Source organism: Rhopalosiphum maidis, chromosome 3, assembly GCF_003676215.2.
Source record: "Rhopalosiphum maidis isolate BTI-1 chromosome 3, ASM367621v3, whole genome shotgun sequence".
NCBI lineage: Eukaryota > Metazoa > Arthropoda > Insecta > Hemiptera > Aphididae > Rhopalosiphum > Rhopalosiphum maidis.
The window spans coordinates 60,252,375-60,275,408 of record NC_040879.1 but is presented as its reverse complement, the minus strand read 5'-3'; the positions used below and the strand labels follow the sequence as shown (position 1 = coordinate 60,275,408).

Genomic DNA, 23,034 nt, shown 5'->3' with positions numbered 1-23,034 from the left:
GTCGCAGGTCCACCACACCGGTGTGGGTGACGCGCCGGGTCATCTCCGCAGTCTGGTTCACGGTTTAGACCACGCGCGCACGGGGCGGCGGCGGCGGCAACGACACTTCACGTACACACACACACACACACACACACACACACACACACACACACACACACAAAACAACAACAACAATAACAACCACGGCGGTGATCTCTCGCTCGTTCCGCGCCACCGCGCCACCGCGCCGCCACCACCCCCGCGCGCACACCGGCACGACGATCCGTCGGCTGCATCGCCGCGTGCGCGTGCGCGCAATGTTCGTGGGAACTCGGCCGTCGTCGTCGTTCCACAGTGATGAGGAGTCGGCGCGCGCGGCTATCGACGTTTCGGGACATAGCGCGTACTATAGTACTCCGGCTACGGACTACGAATCCGTCGCCGCTTGATAGTCTTGCGTGTGCTGTTCATCCGTGTGAGCGTACGCCGTGTGTGTTCGCGGTTCTTGCAAAGTACGCACATTCTTCGCGTCCGCTCGGTCCTATCGTGCCATCCAGTGATTTCCGGCGAAGCACACGCATATATACACACGCGCCCGCCTGTCCGGACGAACCGTCGTGCAGACGCCAAACGAATATACCAGCGTAAGACACCGGTAGAAAGAAACGCGCGCGCGCGCGCGTTCACCCCCGGTCGATCTCGCCCGTTTTACGCCCTCGGCGCGGGGCGGCGCTTTCCGAAGCGCACCACCACCACCACCACCGTCACCGCCACACTGACACAGCACCAGACCATGTGGATCGCCCGCTGCCCGGAGGTGCACTACCGTCGTCGTCACCGCTGACCGTCGTCTTCAGAGAAACGCGATGTGCAGCCGATAACGCCGTCCGATAAGCGCACTGCTACAGAGAGAAGGCATCCCGCATAATATATTATAATATTCATATATATATATATATATTAATATCTAGTGGCCGCTGACCAAGATGTAGGCGGAAAATTCTAGACGATCAAGACGCTACTGAAGGTGAGAGTTTCGTAGGTATAAAACGGTCTATACATTAATAATATATATGTGATGATAAATATAACTTACTGCAATATAGGTACGATAGGAATAATAGCAAGTATTGAAATAATATTATATTACCTACCTCTTTAGTTGTTTGATATATTAGGTGTATTTTAGACAGTAAAAAAAAGTGTTTGTAAAAACTGTATATTTTTTTCATGGTAATGTTATGATGGTTTAATATTACAATATGTCATTTACCCACGACAGTAATATTTATAAAACCATCCATTACCACCGTAATATAGCAGTAATTACTAATATTTACTTTTTCAGTTTATTTCATGTGTATAAGAGATACCTAGGTTATATGTATTATTATAGGTATATGTATTTTGTATTACTTCTGAGGAACATTTCGAATATCATTTTCCGTAGATGGTCTAATAGAGCTACCATCATTTACCATTCTTTCCGGAGATGAAATTCTAATATTTCTAATATTATATACATAATTGGTTACTGGTTGTTAGGTGATATTTAATGTTATATTATGTTGCCTAGGGACTTTTATAGTTTTGATGTGTCCTCAAAAGCGCTTCTGTAGTTTGAGTTTCAGCGTCAGTTTTTGTGGGTCAATTAATTATGTAATTATGTGTAGAACCACATAAATCGCCTACGAATGAATAGGTTGTGTGATATCTGCGTCGATTAGGCGTAATAGTAATAACAAATTAGTATGATATTCATACGTAGAATAGGTATTAATATTACTGTTATGATATAATATTATCGTAGTCATAATATATTATATTATTTACGTTATACGCTCCCGGCTAGTGTTATAAGTGCTATTCTTATTATTATAATACACAGTCGACTCGCGATATAACGTATTTCAAAGGACCGGAAAAAAGTTCGTTATACATTGTTATTTGTTATGTCAAGAGTTTAAACCAACAAAATCCGTGACAACGAGATTTAAGGGAAAATTTAAATCAACACACTACAAATTGGTATTCGTTTTCGTTTTAATAATACAAATATAATTTAAAATCATATGCAAGAAATATGTAAACACGGATCAGAAAAGCTTATTTTCAAAAAAGTCTATAATATTTGTTTGTATTGGAGTTGCCTGAACTTGGCCATTCAATAGTAAAGTATAATGTGACTAGCTTCTTTTTTTCCGGGCCACTTTTCATTTTTAAAGGCTCAGTCAGGTAAATATTTAAAAAAAAAACAATCTCATCTCGTCGGTATTGAGCACTTTTTCGGCTGGTATATTCACATAATAAGTCTTGAAGTTTTATCTTCAATTGTCACAGATACCGATGAACCGTTTTTCGTAGAGCCATTATATACAATAATTAGTAACTCGTGTATATAGTATACTATCTTAATAGCGATAATGTATTCCAGCATAATATCGCTCCATAGTTATCTGAAAAATTTCATAATACCTAACTGCAGCACTATAAAATTGCGTTACATCACGAGAACTTTGAGCTTTGACCAAAAAAAAACTTCGTTTCATAGAGGGTATACCGTAATTTTTTTGATCTTTTATTAATTTGTGAGACTATTAAGGGAACGATAGTTTCAATCGTTATAACTTATATCGCGTAAACTTCGTTATTAGTGAGCTGACTGTACGAGTATGCATGGATATTTAACCACTTACCATTTTTAAATTTAATAATGAATTTATTAAAATTATGATTTTTGAAAATTTAAAATATATATATATATTAAATTATTAAAAAAACAATATTTTTAATTCTTGAGATTTTGTATGCTACTAAAAGAGCGACTTGTAGCGATATAAACTTAAGTTTTTAAAATGAGTAGGCACCTATATCTCTTCTTTTTTTTAAATAATATTTTTGAAAATATTGATGCATCTAATTCAAAATAAAAAATAACAGTTTCTTAGTTATTTGTTTATAGTAAGTATAATAGTCTTTAAAAATAGTTTTACTAAAATAAGAACTAGATGTAATATCGGATCTAATATTTTTTATGACACTATATTTTACAAATTATAAATTTTGATAGATTAATATTAATTGTGTAAGTCCTACGTATAACATTTTATTTGGTTTTGAACCTTAGCTTATTGCTTTTATTTATACATGTGAGCCTTTTATTTGATTCAATGTTTAAGATAAATTCACGAAAACCATCGATTAATTTTTTGATTAAAATGATATAATATGCTTTAATGGGTACATTTTGAGTCAACCTTCTATGTTTCGGGTTTTACACGTATAGATAACCCTAGCATTTTTCAAATCGAAAAAATACCTTTTATTTAGCTTATAATTATTACATATTGTCGTCGCCACTTTTATGAAATTCTTCTTTTCAATTGCGAGTATTTTGATTGTAATTAGTTCTTATAAATTTGTACATGGGCGTTTTGGTGACGTATTCCGTTTTACACACAATTATCATACATTGGTATAGTTGCAGTTAACTCGACATTATTAATCAATCATCACAAATTCGATACGTTTATAATAATATCTTGGTACTATCTATAATATAATAATATTTCCCTCATACAAATAAGTAAATTATACATATATACATCTTTATGCCACTTGGCTATCAACCATTCATAATTTTAATCAGAAATTTTCGCTTAAGTGTTAATCTCATAATTTAAAATTATTTAAAATTATATAGAATGTCTGGAATCATGATGAACATTTAAATCAATTATTATTATTATATCTATTCTATATTATAATACACATGACATTGGTTGTCTTGACTTATCTAATTATTTATTATTTACACATAATAATAACTTTAATATGTGACTAATACAGATGAGTTGATAGATATAGGTACCTAACTAAAACGATAATTTTTTTCCATAATATTATTGTTTAATTATATTTTGATGTACTTTTTTTACTATATTTTTTATCTATATAGTGTATGAATTATTATATTTCCAGTATTATAAAGTGACTGAAAGAAATATTCAACGAGTTATAATCTTGTAAAGTGATTTCATATAATATTATTTGTTCTCATAAAAATTAAGTCATTTGGACACGTGTGTTATTGGAAATCAATCGAATAATTCTGCATTATGTTGAACGAATTTAAACAGGTCGCTCCGCATCAGACCTACCTATACCTAATCTCCCGGAGAATATACTTTTCTTTTGATTTTCATCTCATACATAACTATATTATATTTGGCTGATTTTGGTGGTGTCTAAAAGTCATAGAGACTTGGTTTTATTTTGACAAGCGAAGAGACAGAAGCGCGTTCTCTACGCCTCGATATTATTTCACTGCAGTGTCTTGTACGATTTTCAGACATACACAAATCGTTGACCGTTGGTCTACGAAGCTATTATAATATGAACAATTGACGATTATGGTTTATTGTTTTATTTCTTGTTTTCATCGAGGGCGATACTTTGAATTACCTAGTCATAAATTTATTGTTTGAATTAAAATTGGCAAAATAGGTACACTAGCTATGTTACGCTGTAATGCACGTGTTAAATTTAAGATTTTTGATCATATAAACATTTTATTAAACTTTTACAAAGGTATTAGTCAAAAATTCAAATGAAAATATTTAAAAAAAAAACTACTTTTTATCTGAATATAATTCGTGTACCAATCATTTTGTCTAGACACAACTCATAAATCGCAAACCACGACGTTTATTGTGTGTTTCACCTTCCTATTGTTGTAAATATGCCTTTTTATTCAGTGTGTTTAAACGCCTATTGAGTATTGAATTTAAATTTTGTTCTTGTTGCCTGCTCGTTACTTATGGTTCTATCGAATAGATATATCTCAACTCTAAACCTTTGTTTTTTGCTGTGACTGTCTTTTAGTAATGTGTGATCATAGATTATTTTTATGTAAATTATCACATAGTGTTACATCTTTCTGCTGGTTAAAATTACAGCTGTCCGTGTTATATATTTTGTGTCTTATGGAGAATATTTCTCGTTAACGCTAGCGTCGCTAACTATCTAATATACCTACCTATAAGTTTATAACATGTGAATTACATGTATATTGCATGCTATAAAATATAAATGTATTTTTTTTTAAAGTTCAAATCGTTAGTTTTCAACACTCATAATATTATAACCACCACGTTTTTGAAAGGTTTTGAGTGCTTCAGTTGTGGCGCCATTTTAATTTTGCGTGAAGAGTGCAGCAGGCAATGTTCAAGCAAACAAATATTTATTATTTCGTTATAAAGGAAGTGTGGCCGAAAATCATGTGTAACAAGAATAAAATAACAAGAAGGCTATACTCGCTTTCTCATTCTTCTCATAAAATAAAAATGCACCCCTAGATTTTCTTAATGTGAAAAATAACCATTTTACTAGTTATGGGCAATACTTATTTGATTATTTTGTTATTATCATTGTTGTTGTATTTTGTGTGTGGAATTAAAATTATTTAGTTTAAAGAACAAATATAATATAATCCAATGTACGAAGTTGTTGTTTAAGCCATTTAAAGTCTGCTATATTAAAGTAATGTATATTGTCCATGTAAGAAACATAAGTACAAGAAATAAGTATGTATATATTTAATTTAGTATTGAAGCTTTTGAATTCTGTATAACTTAAGTTATTTGGAGAAATAAAAATTTCAAGTTTGAAATAATTTATATTTAAAACTATAATAATTACACAGAAACACTATTTTTTTTGTTAAAATTACTTTTAACTTTTTAGTGTACAAATAATTCACTTTAACAATGTTATTTTTATAAGGGTCACTTATCTTATGTGTTTTTGTTTGAGTAATAACATTTTAAAGTTCATATGAAAAACTTATAAAACTGTTCCGTACCTAATAATAGTTGTTGACCTCTTAAAAATACAAAAAATAGTTTTTTACAAGGCATATACCTATAGTTTAAATTAGTAATTAAATGTATATTTTATAATTTAAAATTATAAAGCCTTATGTTTTTATAATAAATTAAATATAATTATGGAGTATCTAATGAACAAATAATATAGTTATTTGCAGATTCTCTCGTGTAGTTTGATAAAATTGTCATATGAACACTATATACTAATATTTATTTAAGTACCTATATTTTTATTTATTATTAATAGTGTATTTATATTTTAAATCCTTAAAAAAATTAATGGATTTGTGTACCAAATATTTTAATGGATTACATTTTGATTGCTAGATTTTATATGCGTTAGCCTGCAATCATTATGAATCATTGAACCATACTTTGGTTCAGTGTTATAAATCCACTCTATAACGATATTGTTTGTATTTTTTAGTTTGCTTTGTATGTTGATGATTCAGTTGCTTAGAAGTTTAAATTATATTGTTTATTTTATGTTAAGTTTTAACTTATAAATCAAAAATGCATGTATAATACAGGATTTTGAGTGGAAATCTCAAAAAATATTCATAACGCAAGTTTTTCACCAGTTTATTATTATAGTATTATACTAGTATTATCCTATTAAGATTATAATGATTACAATGTTTGATTTTCGATAATATTATAAAAAGAAAATAATTTTCTTTTTCGATTATTTTATTACAAATATAAATAGTTTGACGCTATATAACCATTAAAATTTTAATTTCACCAATTACACGACATTTAATACGGACCATCATTATTATTTTATTATTTCGGTGTTATGAAGTACGGTTTTACAAACCGTTGTAATATCTATTAAAAATATATCATAATGATTTCTCAAGTGTGAGTTAATTTAATTATGGTGTTTATTAAAAAAGAAATATTTATATTGAATACTTTATACCATCATATGAATAATTATTCAGTTATACAGAGAATTTATATTTTATTTTTAAATTTTTTAAAACATATCCATTATCCACTTTTGAGTAAATGTAACAACGCATGGAGGACTTACACAGGCAGCATGTATTTAACCGATAATAATACGCATATGCGAGGACATATGGTTTCAAGACATGACTCGTGTGTTGATTTACTGATCTGAACTATAAAAACTCCCAACATTTTCCAGACGTTTGTACCCCTCTAGATTTAAACCATCGTGTTCAGAGTTTTAGTGTTTAATATAATTAATTTTATTGAAGTTTCATGCATCCTGTGATTTCTGATATACTCGATGCACGTGTATCAATACAGCAGTTTATCGATTTTTCACGAACATAGAAAACGTATATAACTCGCCACAAATGTATATTTCTTGAACTATATTAAAAATATTTCATTATTTAAATTTAACTTATCAAAATATTAATTTATAGAACCGTTTCAGATGGTACACAAGCGTGAATCGGTACATGACATGTTTTACTTTATAATAATAATTGAATTCATAAACGTTTAATTTCGATTAAAATGTGTTAAATCAAAGTACCTTTGAAATAAATTATGGAAACTTTCGCTTCCAAAGGAATTGTTAACCAATATTATATTCGCAACATCTTCTATGAAAATCGTGTGTTTCACTAATTAAAATTATATTTGTTTTAACCTATAATTAAATATGAGCACTTATTCAATGTTCAAAATCAAAACTGATAATCATTGCTCACATCTTATATTATTTTATTTACACCATATTTTGAAATATATTTAATTTTTTTATTAAATGATAAGTAGATAAATGTTTATATTGAAATTTTAGTTTTTTTAATATACAGCATCGGTTGGTATGTATGCATCTAATAGATACACTATAATTTATACACCAATGTATGTAAAAAAAAAATATATATATATATCAACATTTTTATGTTCATGGAATGATCATTTTATTGTGAATAATCTATATTTGGTTCATTATTATTTATAGTTTTATACTTTTATTAAAAAATATTTCTAATTCTTTGAATTGTGAGGAAAAAAAATTAAATTGTAGGTACACCACGGGTACCATCGTGGTTACTCGACCGAGGTACTTATTTAATTTCAATTAATTTATCATTTTATTATTGATTCCCCTTTATACTAATAATATAGAAAATAAATCAATTAATGTCACAAATTTAAAAAAATTGTCTATAATGAACGAATTGACTTCATAAAATTGATATTTAATTAAATTGCTTATTGATTATTTCCACTTATTATTATTAGTTTGGGTATTTTATTATTACAGTTTCTGATTTAATTAAATACTATATTATTATACATTACTTAATTTAAAAAGCAAAACTAGGTTTTATAACATCTATTTTTTAACTATAAAAATAATGTTGTAAAAAACGGAATAAAAATACCCCTTTGGTGAAGACGTTTAAAATATTTAAATAGCCAGTCGATAGGTAGCTTAATCAACTGAATCACGCAAGATGTGCGTTTCTTTAATTTTTTTTATAGGTATATTGCGTGAATATATTATAAATATTAGTTATAGAAGTTTTAAAACAATGACCATATATTTTTCGCCTAGTCATATTCAAAACCACTGAGTTAGCCGTATTCAGTTTATACTTGCTTATACCATTTAACACAAATATACGTAACTCACTATCAATACATCGGTACTTGGCCATTAGTTTTAATTAAATAATCGGCTACAAATAATCTTGCGATTCATTTAAAATTATTTTTAAAACAAATTCTATCTTTTAGTCATTATATGGTTCAATAAAACGTTAATGATTCATACAAAAAAAAAAAAAAAATGCTGCGTTGTAATGGTTTTTTTATATTCTTATATTTTAGCACGCATAACAAACTTTAAATATTTAATTCATTATACTGAAGAGAATAATTATAAACTTAACTTTGACAAAGTTGAGGTATATTGATTATTGTCAAAATGAAAAAAGAAATGTTAAAAATTAGTTTTGTAATTTTATTTTTAAAACAATGATAAATTCATAGTTGTGCAAATTTTCAGTATTTAGAAGCACATTATTAAGTTAATTTTGAACAAATAATGCATGTCGATCCATAACAGTTTTTAGCGCGCTAATAATAACTATCTCACTATGAATTTTTTAATTCAACTTTTTCATATAAACCTGCGTATGCTTACAATCACTTGTGGTTATGACTCCGTGAGCTTATGACCTATATATGTTCATATTATTATTAATTGCATTAAAATATGATACATCCTAAGCACGCCTATTCGTTTTTCCACATCTTTGTTGACCTATTATTTTTAATGTAATCAATAATGGTTTATTTATAATATCTCGTCGCTTATTGATGCCATGATAATATAATGTATTATTAATTTTGATAGTTATAATTAATTGGATATAGTTGGTATAGTTGATATAGGTAGCGCATAAATTGCAAACTATTCTTGGCTCATGAAACTAGCTTTAAACTTGATCGTTATAGTGCTTTTATACTTGATACACATTGCTGAGACTTTTAAGTTTTGATTTGAGCACGATAATTAAACGGGTATTATTATATTATAAGCATCACAACTCATCTCTATGTAGAATACTATATACAAGTGGTTTTACTTTTGGAAGTTCACTTTTTATCGAATAAAACAACTCTTGTTTAAACTTAGAATCCACGTTAAACATATACGTTTAAACATTCATGTTTGAAGTAAAATTATTTTTTTGACGTAAAAGGTGTTCTATAATATAATCTACTGTTGCTGCAGTAGTATACAATAATTTCTTATCGAATTGATGAAACGCACAAAACACGTTGTATAGTTTGAATTTCCTATTTTGAGTTAGGTTAACCATTAATTAAGTTATGATGATTGTATAATATATAAAGTTTAAAATATTCACGTCTAATAAACACCATAAAATAGCCCATTGAAATAATACGTTCGTTATAAAGTCACAAAATATGCCTACAGCGCCCGTGTATTATACGGTATTCTTTGAGTTTTTACAATCAATCGCATCAATATTACGTACATCAGCTCGTACTTCTGTGGCGGTTCCTATGGGCAGTTATAATATTATATTGTTCAAACAACACAATACGCGCTCAACATTCATTATTTGTTATTGAAAGAAACATAATTCATCTTGCACCAATCTTGTAATTTTCGTAGGTGAATGTTACATTGCCTGCGTGTGGGTGGTCACTGCAATGACTTAAGAGTAAACGATGAATATAACGTCATAAGCCACAGGTAATCTTAATCCAATATGTTATATAATGTACCTACCTATACGATGTACACTACACACATAATATACTTTCGTCTTATAACTCGCCGAAACTTCGTGATAAATTTCCTCCCAAAAAAACCAAATACAGATGAAGGTCACAATATATATATGCTTACATATCTATGCAATGCACAATAATTATCGCGTACTTATATGTATGATATTATATAGGATGATTCACCAAGCGTGTTTACCACCTTCCCTTTTCATTTAAATAATGCATTTATTAAAATTTTAATGTTTTGAATTTTCAAGTATAGTTGAAGGCCATATTTTTAAATACTTGAATTGTTCATAACCATATCAGGAATGTCGTGTGTCGATACAAAATTATGTTTTTCAAATTAGATCCATTTTTTTTTTTTTACAATAAATTGATTAGTATCGATTATTTTTTTGAAAACTTTGATGTATCTAAATTTCAACGAGTTATTTTTGAGTTATTAAAATGTTGATATCAAGAATAATAATCCTTAAAAAGGTTTTCCAAAAATATAAAATAAATTATGTAATATTTAATTTAGTATACTTGGTATAATTGGATAATTTTATCATAAATTATTGATATATTAGTATATTAGTATATATTAGAACATTAATTACTACAATTATTTTTATATCATTAAATCAATTATCATCATTGACTATTATCCTTGGTAGGTACATTATGTTAAATATCACAGAAATTACTCGTACTAATTTGAGTTTGAGTAAATGCATTATAAAATAAAAATGGGAGGAGGGAATAACATGGTTGATTATTCATTCTGTGTACACAGATATCCAAATCAATCACCGTCCATTTAGTGCGCCTACCTATGTCGTGCTTATTGTACGATGGCCATTGGTCAGTCATAAGAGCAAACTATATACATAATAATATATAATAATATCGTCGGATTCTTTTCGAGATAAACTGTTAAAAATGGAATGGCTGCAGTGACGATATCGCTGCGTGGTGTACAGGTACAATATAATATAGGTAGGTAGGTACTCTACATTATATTTGACTATCTGACCGTGAGGTCAGTCACGCGGCGCTGTCACGTTCTACGCAGATCTGCAGGTTATAATTTTACCAATCCCCGTCCACTACGTGAAGAGGACGTGGACGTACTGAACCGAAATTCCGAATCATCTGAATATACATAATATATATTTTATACTTGTTGTATGCTGGCATTCACTGTTATTTAACTAGGCGTATAAAAATATATCTATTGTACTCTTGCTGTGTTTTTATCATAATATTATGATTTAAAATCATTGAGTTTTCTAGTTTATATAGGTATAAGGTATACCGCATGTATTCTAAAATTAGAATATTTTTCATTTATAACATTATCATTTTGTTTTTTAAACAAATATTTTCTTTGTATTCTCATCTTTTATTGTTTGTGGTTATTTAATTACAAGGCATTATAAATTAATTTACAACTTGTGGTTATTTATCAGTTACCATATTATACTCATACTTTAAACGTAATTATTACATAATTGCCATGTACTGTACGTTTATACCAGAATATATAAATAGGTACTTACACAAATTTTGTAAATATTTTTTTTATAAAAAAATGCAATTTTAATTTTTAAAAGTTCTATACAGATATTGTCCTAAGATTCCTAAATTGGAAAACAAATTAAGGATACAATACAATTTTTGAAAATTGATTTGAGGTATCCCTGTGTCCCCTATTCCTAGTTATGCACGCGGCGTATAGTATTAACTGTGCTAAAATATTATTACTATATTAGCAAGTTGAAGGTTTGATTACTTTACAGTTCACACCTAGTGATTTCATACAAGTTATGTAGGATATAAAGTACATACATTTCGTAAATCGGTCGAGTATATAAAAAAGTGACAGCAGTACAACACCACTTCTTATTGGTGAGTTTAAAATTTTCATTTTTTTTTCAATGGTTGTCACCAATCATACATATTATTACCTCTATATAATATGCTCGCTGTTGTATTTTGTTTAACTTTCATACAATTTTTAAACACATTCCACCAATTTTGTATAATATGAATACATTTAAAACTTGTTATCAGGTAAAATCATTATTTTTTCTTAAATTTCTTTCTGAAAAGTCTTATTACGAATTTCAAAATTAAATATTATTGAAAATAATACACAAAAATGACTAAAATAATAAATAATACCTAATTTATGCAATATATCAACATTTCATCTGTTTATTGAATATAATATTTTTTCATTCAGAAACATAAGCGACGACTGCAGATAATCGTATTGTGTATAATATTTATACTGTTTATATTTCATGGCTTTTAAGAAATCGGTATAATTTCATTATTTTGTATACTCTATTTTATTTGCCTTTACTGACTTAACAAATAATAAAACGAGTAAAAATGTTCGTGACCCCTGAATAATTTTAAGTTTGGGTTGGAGTGCTCTTAAATTTTTCCGCAAAATCAGGAACTACGTATGTATACAGATATTATGTATAAAATATTGTACTAATTATTCCTTTATAATCCCACTAAACACTTGATAAAAATTGTTGAAATTCAATTCCTTTTATAGCATATTGCAATTATATTTTAGCATCGACTAAAATTTGTTGAATATTAATTATATTGTTTAAACAATCAATTATGAAAACTGCATAGTAATTTTATTATGGATAAGAGATTGAACTATTCCACGGTATAAGGTTATTGAGTAAATTGTACTCATGTAGGAAGATGATTATATTAAATTTCATTAATAATAATTAGGTGACTTATAGTTTATAGAATAGGAAAGTTCAGAGTTTTAATATTGTATAAATACTTTACTTTACTATAGAAACGAGATTTTGAGTTAAAATTTATACCACGTAATAATTATTCATAAAATATAACAAATGTTGGGTACGAATGTTAACCTAAGGTAATTAATTAATCTTGACTTAACATCCATTGATTTAAATTTTTAATTAATTTTTCAACGACTCTTATCTACATATTTAGGGTAATATTTGTAATCAAATGTTGTTTAATATTATTATATGGATATTTCTGATCTTGATGTTAATCATTTAATTAATATTTTAATGAAATCCTTATGCTTTTAAGAACCATACTTCCATGTCTGTAATGTATATCTATTTCCATACCTAAACGCGACACCAATTATGCTAGAAATCGGCCAATAATTACAATGACACGTAATGCTAACGAGAATCTATTAAACTATTAAATTAAGTTTACTTGTATATTATTCATATATTATATTATCTAATAACCTATTAGGTTTATATAACTGTCGTCGGCTCCTGGTCCGTATTGAAATAAAATAAGAATTTAAAGACTTTTTTGAAAATTCATAATAGTACTAATCCTTGTTAAATATCCTTATCCTATTTTATCTATTTTCTCGATCTGTCTTACGTTTCTATTGCTAAGTTATGCATACCTTTTGATGTGCATACTCAAAATCCGTGATTTCACCACTTTATAGGGTTTGAACTAATAAAGTTCAAGTTTTAATTAATGAAATGAAAACTTAAATTAAATTATACAATTACATGGTATTCTTGATTTTTATTCTTCATTAAATTATAACCTATTAATATAATTTAATACAACAAAATATGATATTATATAAGGAAAAAAACTAATTACTAAACATTTTTATGCATTGTTATATTGTTATTTCATGACCATATATATGCGATATGGATAGAATGGTTTTAGCGAAGTTACCCCTTATCATCTCTTTAGTATAATACACGCGTGCACACACACATACACACATACAAGTCGACTTCGTGTTTACCAAACGTTTTAAGAATTTAATCAATAAATTAACGAGTAATGTAACGCAGGCGTGACGAAGAATCTTTATGGAAGATTATATACCTAAGCACAGAATAAGAATTTCCCGTGTTTTATGAAAGATAATATAAGATATAAAAATATGTGTTAGCAGGGTATTCTATTTCTACGTTATTTACAAAATTATTTATTTTGTTAATATAATTTTTATTCACTTTGTTTTTTTTTCTTAAATCAAATACATAATTATTTAAAAAAAAAATTTTTAAAATTGAGATTTTAAATGAAAAATAATTGATATAACGACCGATGTTCGAATTATTAAATCTAATAAATAGATATAGTTAATGGAGATAATGTATATATACAACCGCTGTATGGAGTAGGTACTTGTCTAAAATTCGAAATTGTGTTCGATAGTAAATTATTAATAATTGATGTTTACTGTTTACCCTCTATATTATGGCTGTAAACAGTACTGCTGAAAAAAATATATTTTAATGAATGACGTAATCGAAATTATGAAGGGTGTAGTAAAGAGATTGGTAAAATCAATACCTAATAGTATTATAGCTAGAACACTCTCGTTGAACTATTAGTTTGAAACGTTCAACGCACTTTTGTAGGACTAGTAGGAGTTCAGCTGTACCATATGAAATCGCCATAGTATCGGGTGTTCACAAATTTAATAAAAACTTTAAAAGTTTAATTATTATTTTTTCAAAACAATATAATATGATTTATAATTTAGGTAGTATACGCACACACACACACATATATATATATATCAAGAATAGCACAGTGATTAATGCCAATATTATGCTACTTTAACAATAAATACGCTGCGTAATAATATAAGTTATAAAATATAATACAGTGGCATATTATTATGGCTAACGTTTTAAACTAAATCAGAGTTAATCACACATATATATAATAAAGTTCTCGATATTTCGTAAGGAGAAAACATATTAAATATGCCGCCTTTGAAGTAAAAAGTAAATAACATATTATAGTATTATGTGCACGCCGCACGGTATATAGTACAAACGTGTATTATATCAAATATATAGTGTGACTTGTGAAATAATATTCAAAGCTCTGTTGTATTCTGCGCTTAATTTAGTTAATCGTTTTATATTTTGATTATATATAAAATAAAGAAGGTAAATTTGTGTACTTATTTATATTTTATGCAGTTATTAAATTTAAATTTAAGAGCTTCCCATAATGTTTCATTATTTTCCAATTATATTGTAAGATTTTAACAAATATCTGCAAATTATTATCAATTGATCGAATGTTGTTTGAGTTTAATACACGGTACACGGCATACCTATCTAGTTGTGTCCAAAACTGCAGCAAGGTCGATATTTTACTTAGTGAAATATAATGTCTGTGAATAAATGTAATAAAGTAATCTAAAAATACAGTAATTTATACCTATATAGATACTTTTAACGTAGCTTGTTACTTAGAATGCACACATTTTGGAAAATTAATCGTCTGGACCTTAATTCTGTGCGTCTCAAAACCAAGCCGGTCGTTTTATTTGAATATTTTAAATTTAAACGTATAATACAGTGTTTTATTGTACCACAACTACAATATGTCCTATGTTAGCGTTCACCGTGGGGGGTATAATAATATTATGTGTTTGGGAATTATCATTTATTCTTTCAGGTTAATGTCATGAAACAAGATGCACGCCGACATCTCTATTCGGTACCTACTATCTTTATTATTAGCTGTATTCGGTATCCACAAACAAGAAATGTATTATTATAACATACAAACGACAAAATTTTAAACGTTGAGTTTCGATTTTTTGAGTACCTTCATATGACTTCATAAAGGACGCTTATTAAATGAATATATTATTTTAACCAAATCCGTTCCGTCGTTTTGTGTATATTATTATAATATATATTTAGGTACCTATACGGTTATTTGTTTAATATTTTACGAGCATTTATCGTATTATATTATTGTATAGATACATATACTTCAGACATAAAACGTAATGTATATATGCGCGAGGAAAGACGAGGCACAATTTTAACTATTTTTGAATGTTTATAATAAAAAAATGATGATATAATCATACGGGGTAATATAAATCCTATAACATGATGTTATGTATAATTTATAATGCGCGTTACAATTTTTGTAAAAATGTTGCGTACTTTCGAACTGTTCAAATCGCGTTTCAAAATTGAACGTTTTAAAGAACGAAAAAAAATGCCTTCACTCGTATTTAGTGACATGAACTAAAAACCTCGTACACTCAAAGCTAATGACTTTATTCGAAATTCAATTTGGACAGCACTGATGGCTTAAGGTAAGATACGATATACGTTTATCGTTTATGTACGACATTTTTTTTAAACGTGATGACCATCATACATGATATTAATACCCTGGTGTTGTTTGGACATAATATAGAATGGATCTAGAATGTCAAAAGATTGAAAGAAAGTTTAACACAATTTACGCCATTTATGGTCGGAAATAATTTTATATTACATTTGAGCAAACATAAAATATTTCACTAAGGTCTGTACGATAGTTGTTCGCAACTCTGTGGACGATAGTCACACAAACACACACACACATATTTACACATTCCTGCTGAACTCCATGACAGCAGCTGGAGTTTATTCCCACACACTGCGGTGGTGCCATTAAAAAAAACAAAGTATTATTTCACTTCAGCACGACTTTCTTCTTGGCCAACCCTCCTGACTTGTTAAAATATATATTATATGTCTATATAAATGTTTCTATGTTTTTCCACTATTAACTCAAGAACTACACTCAAACGTTTTAAATAAAAGTTATATCAATAGATTCTTTGAGACTTGGAAAGTTTTTACAGCTTATTTTTTCAACCTCTATAAATTGCAATATAAGGTGGCTCACACTACATGAATTTAGTTTTGGCTTCCAAAAATCAAATATTTTTCTGTTTATTTAAATTTTTATGACAGATTATGTTGCAATTATAATTAGTATATAATGGCATAAACCTATTTTTGCAAATATATTAAATAATAATAAAACTAATTTTAAAATCAAATAATCATGAACACTTTTGTTAAAATGATTACATTTATGATTTGTTTTTTTAATACTGGAGATATTTTTGACGTATCTAAACATATATAGATGAATATGAACCTTAACTATTTTGGACTTTTGTTAAATTTTAAGCATTTGTTGAATCGATCTCCGATTAGGTATTTTGTTTTTTTCAGAAATAGAAAATCATAAAATTAATTATTGCATAATTGTGTTTTTATTATTTATATAATTAAGTAAATCAAAACAGAAAATGACAAAAGATAAATTAATTTTACCCGAGCGAAGTTGCTTAATACAGATTGTATATTATAGTGTTTTATGTGTCTTAATGGTACATATTTATTTATTATTTAATATTTTATATTATAATGTTAATGACCATATACACGACAATATATAAGAACATAATTAAACCATGGACCTGATATTTATAGACGGAACATCTATATCCTTCATTGTATGAGATAGTAGAGTCAAGAAGAGTCGAGTTACAGTGATATCCATTCTTTGGAACAATATTATTATTATTTTTACATAATCATTAATTTAATGTTATTGGTGCATGGAGAACAGCTAGCTGAATACTGTTTTATTATACTTTCCGCTTATGGCTTTAAAAATATAAGATAATTGTACTTATTATCGATATATGATTACTAAATAGTAATTACTAATTATTTTTTTATGTAACACACTAACAAATAGTTGGGTTTTTGTTTCCTAAAATCTGTTGTAAAAAATAAAATATTATACAATATTATTTTAGGATTTACTCAAGTAGTAAAGTCTCAAACAGTAAAAGAAAATAATAAATACCAACATGAGCATAGGACATAACATAATATTAATATATAATAGGTTATATAGTAAAAAGTTAATTTGTATAAATTAAAACCTAGATTCAATTTTGCCACGTATTCATTACTAAAACTTATTGGTAAATAATTGTCACTAACACCTTGCGTTCCACCGGTTCATCATCGCTGATTGTATACAAAAAATTAATAAATATTTTTACAGTGTAATGGACATCGTGTGTATAAATAGTTGAAAATTAAACGAAACACTATAAACTGAAATGTGTAATAACAATAATGGGCTTAGATCATTATTACTGTATCACGTAAATAATACACAAATCCCCGATTCTTGCGATGGACTTAGTGCACATGGGGGTAGTGCTTCGGCGATTCGTGAAACGCTACTGCCTATTATAATAGTAACCGGTGCGAACTAAACACAATGTTCCGTCTATATGGTTTAAATTCGTATAAAACGGTAAAATATAACGATTTAATGTATTGATTTGTTGTATATTTCAGAGTAGAAGCGTCTACACTAGGGGTTGCCGATCGACACATTATAGAAGTTCAAGTACTGTTCATATAACCGGAAAACAGAAAGGGAAAGCGAGACGCTCAGATAGACGGACGAACCGACAGAAACGCGGGGGTCGGAGAGCGGACCCGCGATGAAGTCGTCGTCGTCGAGGACGTCGGCCCTGCTAACGGCCGTGGTGGCCGCTGTGGCCCTGGTGGCCATGTGTCGGGCACCGGGCGCCGGTTGTAGCGACGGCAGTGCACCGCTGTCGCCCCACATGCACCACAACATAGCGATATTGCCCAGCGACGTGTATCCGGGGTACGGCATCAAGCAGTTCGCAAGCGATAACAAGTACGCGTACTTCCGGCTGTTGGAGACCGGGTTCTCGCAGTTCTTCGCGGTGCTCAAGGACGGGCTGCTGATGACTACCACCGACCTGGGGCTGCTGGTCAAGCGGCCCGTCAACTTGGTGGTACTGGAGGAGTCGCCAAACGCCACGTTCACGCACAACATGCAGCTGTTCGTGTTGGAGAAACGCGAGATGCTGCGGTTCGCCGGCGACGCAGCCTACCCGGATGGAAAGGTGTCTGAGAACAAGCCACCGGGGACGAGGGTTCGAGGCGTGCCGGTGCTGCACGCGTTCGGTGAAGGCGTGGCCGGACTTCCCATACGGTACGCGATCGTAGACGGCAACGACGACGGAGCGTTCGCGCTCAAGACGGCCGAGAACATCATCGCGGGAAACATCACCAACAAGTCGTACTACCGAGGCGTGCACCTGGTCACTAAGCGGCCGTTGGACAGGGAACAGCGCCCTTCGTACGACCTGATTGTGCAGGCGGCTGACGGCAGCGGCATCGACAAAGCGTACGCCACCGTGCACGTGGACGTGTTGGACGAAAACGACAACAGCCCCGTGTTCGAACAGGCCCTGTACAAGATCAACGTGGACGGATTCGCGCTGGGCATAGACAACGGGACGGCGGGCCCCGGTCGGTACTCGGCCGTGGGCCGCGTGTCCGCGTCGGACGCGGACGGTGACCGGGTCGCTTACCGACTGTCCGCGCCCAGCGCCGCCGTCGTTGTCGTCCCGCAAACTGGTGAACTGCTCGTGTCTGACGACGTTCTCCGGTCCCGCGAATACTTTGAGTGCCAGTTGACCGTGGACGCGCACGACCTGCGCGAGCCGTCCCGAGTTGCCGAACGACCGGCCACCGTCTGGATCCAGTACAACTTCGTCGTGCTCGACGACGACGTGCTCATGCAAGATTTTGGCGCGTACGACGACTCGGCCGATCATCGGGTGTACAAACGCCGCGTGACGCGGGCCGTGCGACCGACTAAACGGATAGAGTTCACAGAGACCGACGGCGAACAAGAGGGCCGGAGCGTGTTTCCGCTGGAGAAGGAGACTGAGAAGGAAACGTTCAAGATCCGAGACGAGAATCCGTGGGTAACGGTTGAGCCGAACGGCGCCGTCCGGGTCAAAAAGAAGTGGGACTACGAGGAGCTGGGCCCCGAGAAGACTATCGACTTTTGGGTGACCATCACAAACGCAGGCGTAGGAGGTAAGTGCTTTCTTTCATTTCACCGTTTTGTTATTTTCAATATGAGACCGACGTTTTTTTTTTGAAAAATAAATTAAATTTTACTAATTATATAGGTAGCCAAAGATAACTGAAAATATGCGTATATGTTGGGTTAGCAGTATTAGCACTTATTAGTTTCTACGATTCAACTTATCGTTGAACTATGAACGATATTTAAAATTTATAATATAATTTCAAGTTATTCAAGTTGATTTCTAAGAACTAATAATCATACTTAATCATGGTGTATAAAAATGAGCGTTGTTGGTTGACATTTTGTTAATAACAATTTATTATATAATTGTATGTAATATTTATACTCAGCTACATACAAATTTTTTCCCATACATAAAAATTGACATTCAAATTAGTTTTAACTAGGGATGTATGTGGAGGTCAAATCCATCTATGGTTTTTTATTTTTTAAATAATTTTTTTTATAAATTAATTATTTTTATAAAAAACTTAAAATTATTATAATACCTATTATTCATATGCATACACAAATATGGATATCTACAGTATACGCATAATACATTTTTGTGCGTTCATATTATACATGATTTTATTAACCAATTGTTACGTAAAGTTGTTACTTTTTGTAACAACATATTATTCGGATATATCTACTTTCCGTAGTAAATCGAGAATTAACTAAGACGTCTTGGAAGCAATTAAGATATTTCAGTATATCTCTATTTAAAGATAAATACTTCATACAACTTATTTAATATTTACTTATTTATTTACAGTCAATACTACTATATTAATTATTACACAAACAATAAACATTAAACAAATATTTACTGTCTAATATGTTCAATACCTATTTGGATTTTAGTTATGTTCAAGATAAATTAGATATTGAACAATAACACAAAATTATTAGATTTTGATTTCAAAATCAAACTACATTTAAAATGATTGAATAATATCTTAATAATTTTTTAATTAAAAATCTATGCTCGACATATAGCTTAAATAGTTAATAATAATAGCAAATTAATATTTTTATAGTATTTAAAAATAGTATTAATAAATATGTGTGACTTGAGAAATGATGAGTTTGCATTATATGTTATTAATAAAGGTTGATTTGAAAAAAAGATTTTAGCGGTGCATCTTAAAATAAAATTGAAACATTCTAATTAGTAATTTTTACGAATTTATTTAAAATATATAGTAATACATCAGGGTAGAAACTTAATGAAATTACAATATCTTAAGTTAGAATATTTTAATATTTTAAATTAAAATAATTCACTGGAAATATTGAAAGGTATACAAAAGTAAACTCGCACTTTATAATAATATTGGTTATGGATGTAGTTTATTTTGTAGATTAGGATGTAGGAGGTAGTATTTTCAATAAATTCTAGTCAATTAAAATACTTTAATAAAACTGTATGTGAGCAAAATTGTAAATTTGTAGATGGAAAATATTTGGGATTATATTTGTTGCTGAGTAAAGTTAAATTAAATTTATAAACAATTAATATTGTTATACGTAGTTGTAATATGATAGGGGTATTAATACGTCATCTATGTTTGTTATCTTATATAATAAACTATGATTACATAATAATTGTAAAATTGATTGGAAATGTTATTAATTTTCGTAAACAATTAATAATATTGATTTAATCAATAAAGATTTAGATAGGTTAAAAATAAAATGTTAGAATGTTTTTACGGATTTAAATTAATTTTACAATTTAACTGATAATCGAGAATCCATTTTTAAGTTTGGTTTTTAATTTTAAGCTATACAATTATTTGTGACACTCAAATAAACACTGGAAAACAATTAAATAAAGTATCAAAATGTTTAAAATTAGAATATGTATTATTTAATTTAGATGACTATAATATTAGAATGTAGCGTAAATGAAAACAAGTCCATTTTCATTCAACATAGACCGTTTTTTTCACTTAAAAGTATTTGAACCTAATCCTAGTTACAATATCGTATATCGTATAGGTAATCATAATTCATCATTAATCAGTCATGATACAACATAATATTACATAAAACGATTAGGTGATAAAGTTAAAAAAATCACAAAAAAAAAATTGTTTGTTAATATAATTATATCATAACTAATACTTAAATAAATAGATGATAAATATTATAAATCTTTTGAAAAAAGAATTATTATTATTTTAGACTCTGATGAATTTATTGATTTTACAATAATGTGTGATTTTTTCGTACGAGTACACGAAAAGTTGGGTTGATAAAATGATTCGATTTTAAACTTTAGGGTAGTTTTTGATTGTAAATTGGATCTATATAGTTTGTACTTTAGAGAGGAACTTTTTAAACCAGATTTTGACTATCTAAATTGATTTTTTTATTTTGTTAAAATTTAAAAATAAATAACTAGAAACTTGAAAATTTCACCAAGTATTTATATTATCATTTTCTATATAAGTATACAAAATATTTTGAATTTTAATGAAATTAAATAAATTACATTTTTATCAATATTTTTTTTTAAAATTGTCAATAAGAAATTTATGAATAGGTAATAATACTTAAAAATTTGATAAAACATTTTTAACAAGTAATTTGTTTTGCAATAAAAAAGAATTGCGAATTCATAAAAACAAATTGAAATTCTTACATAATGTTTATATTATCATTTGTCATATACTAACATTTTTTTTTTGCAAATATCGAAAAAAAATATTTATTGGCCATTGGGTCAAAGTTCTTGAAAATTTAATGAAAGATTTTTTATAAGGTGTTCTTATATCTGTTTAAAAATATTAAAAATTTATATAGGTAGGCACAATTTTTTTTTATGTGTATTTGAAATTATAATTGTGACGAAATTTGTCAATATCACAGAAAATTATAAACTATTTTGTAGTTAGAAATAATTCATAAATCCTTTTTTTTATTAAAGTTTTAAAAAATTAATACAAGATTCCTCATAAGTAGTTCATATTGAAATCATAAAATCTAAAAAATATATAAAGGAAATTATTTTGTATAGAAATTCTAAGTTCAAATTTAAACGAAATTACTTATTTGAGCATATGAATAACAATGTTAATTATTTTGTTATAATTTAAAAATATTATTTTTGGTTAGGTAGTTA

The 23,034-nt window shown here is 29.4% G+C and overlaps 1 protein-coding gene across 6 annotated transcripts in view; it reads left to right on the top strand.

Moving 5' to 3' along the window:
• The first annotated feature begins 411 nt into the window (after positions 1-411).
• The window catches only part of LOC113556877 (neural-cadherin), a 129,049-nt gene continuing 106,426 nt past the window's right edge, over positions 412-23,034 (top strand). For 4 of the 6 annotated variants that reach the window (XM_026962088.1, XM_026962087.1, XM_026962083.1 and 1 more), the window contains exons 1-2: positions 412-1,009; positions 18,338-19,906. In XM_026962088.1, coding sequence (XP_026817889.1) covers positions 18,487-19,906 — 1,420 coding nt within the window. In that variant the 5' untranslated portion in view covers positions 412-1,009; positions 18,338-18,486. Of the gene's footprint in view, positions 1,025-10,017; positions 10,099-18,337; positions 19,907-23,034 lie in introns of all 6 variants that reach the window. The other 2 variants (XM_026962084.1, XM_026962085.1) reach the window with 2 other exon arrangements.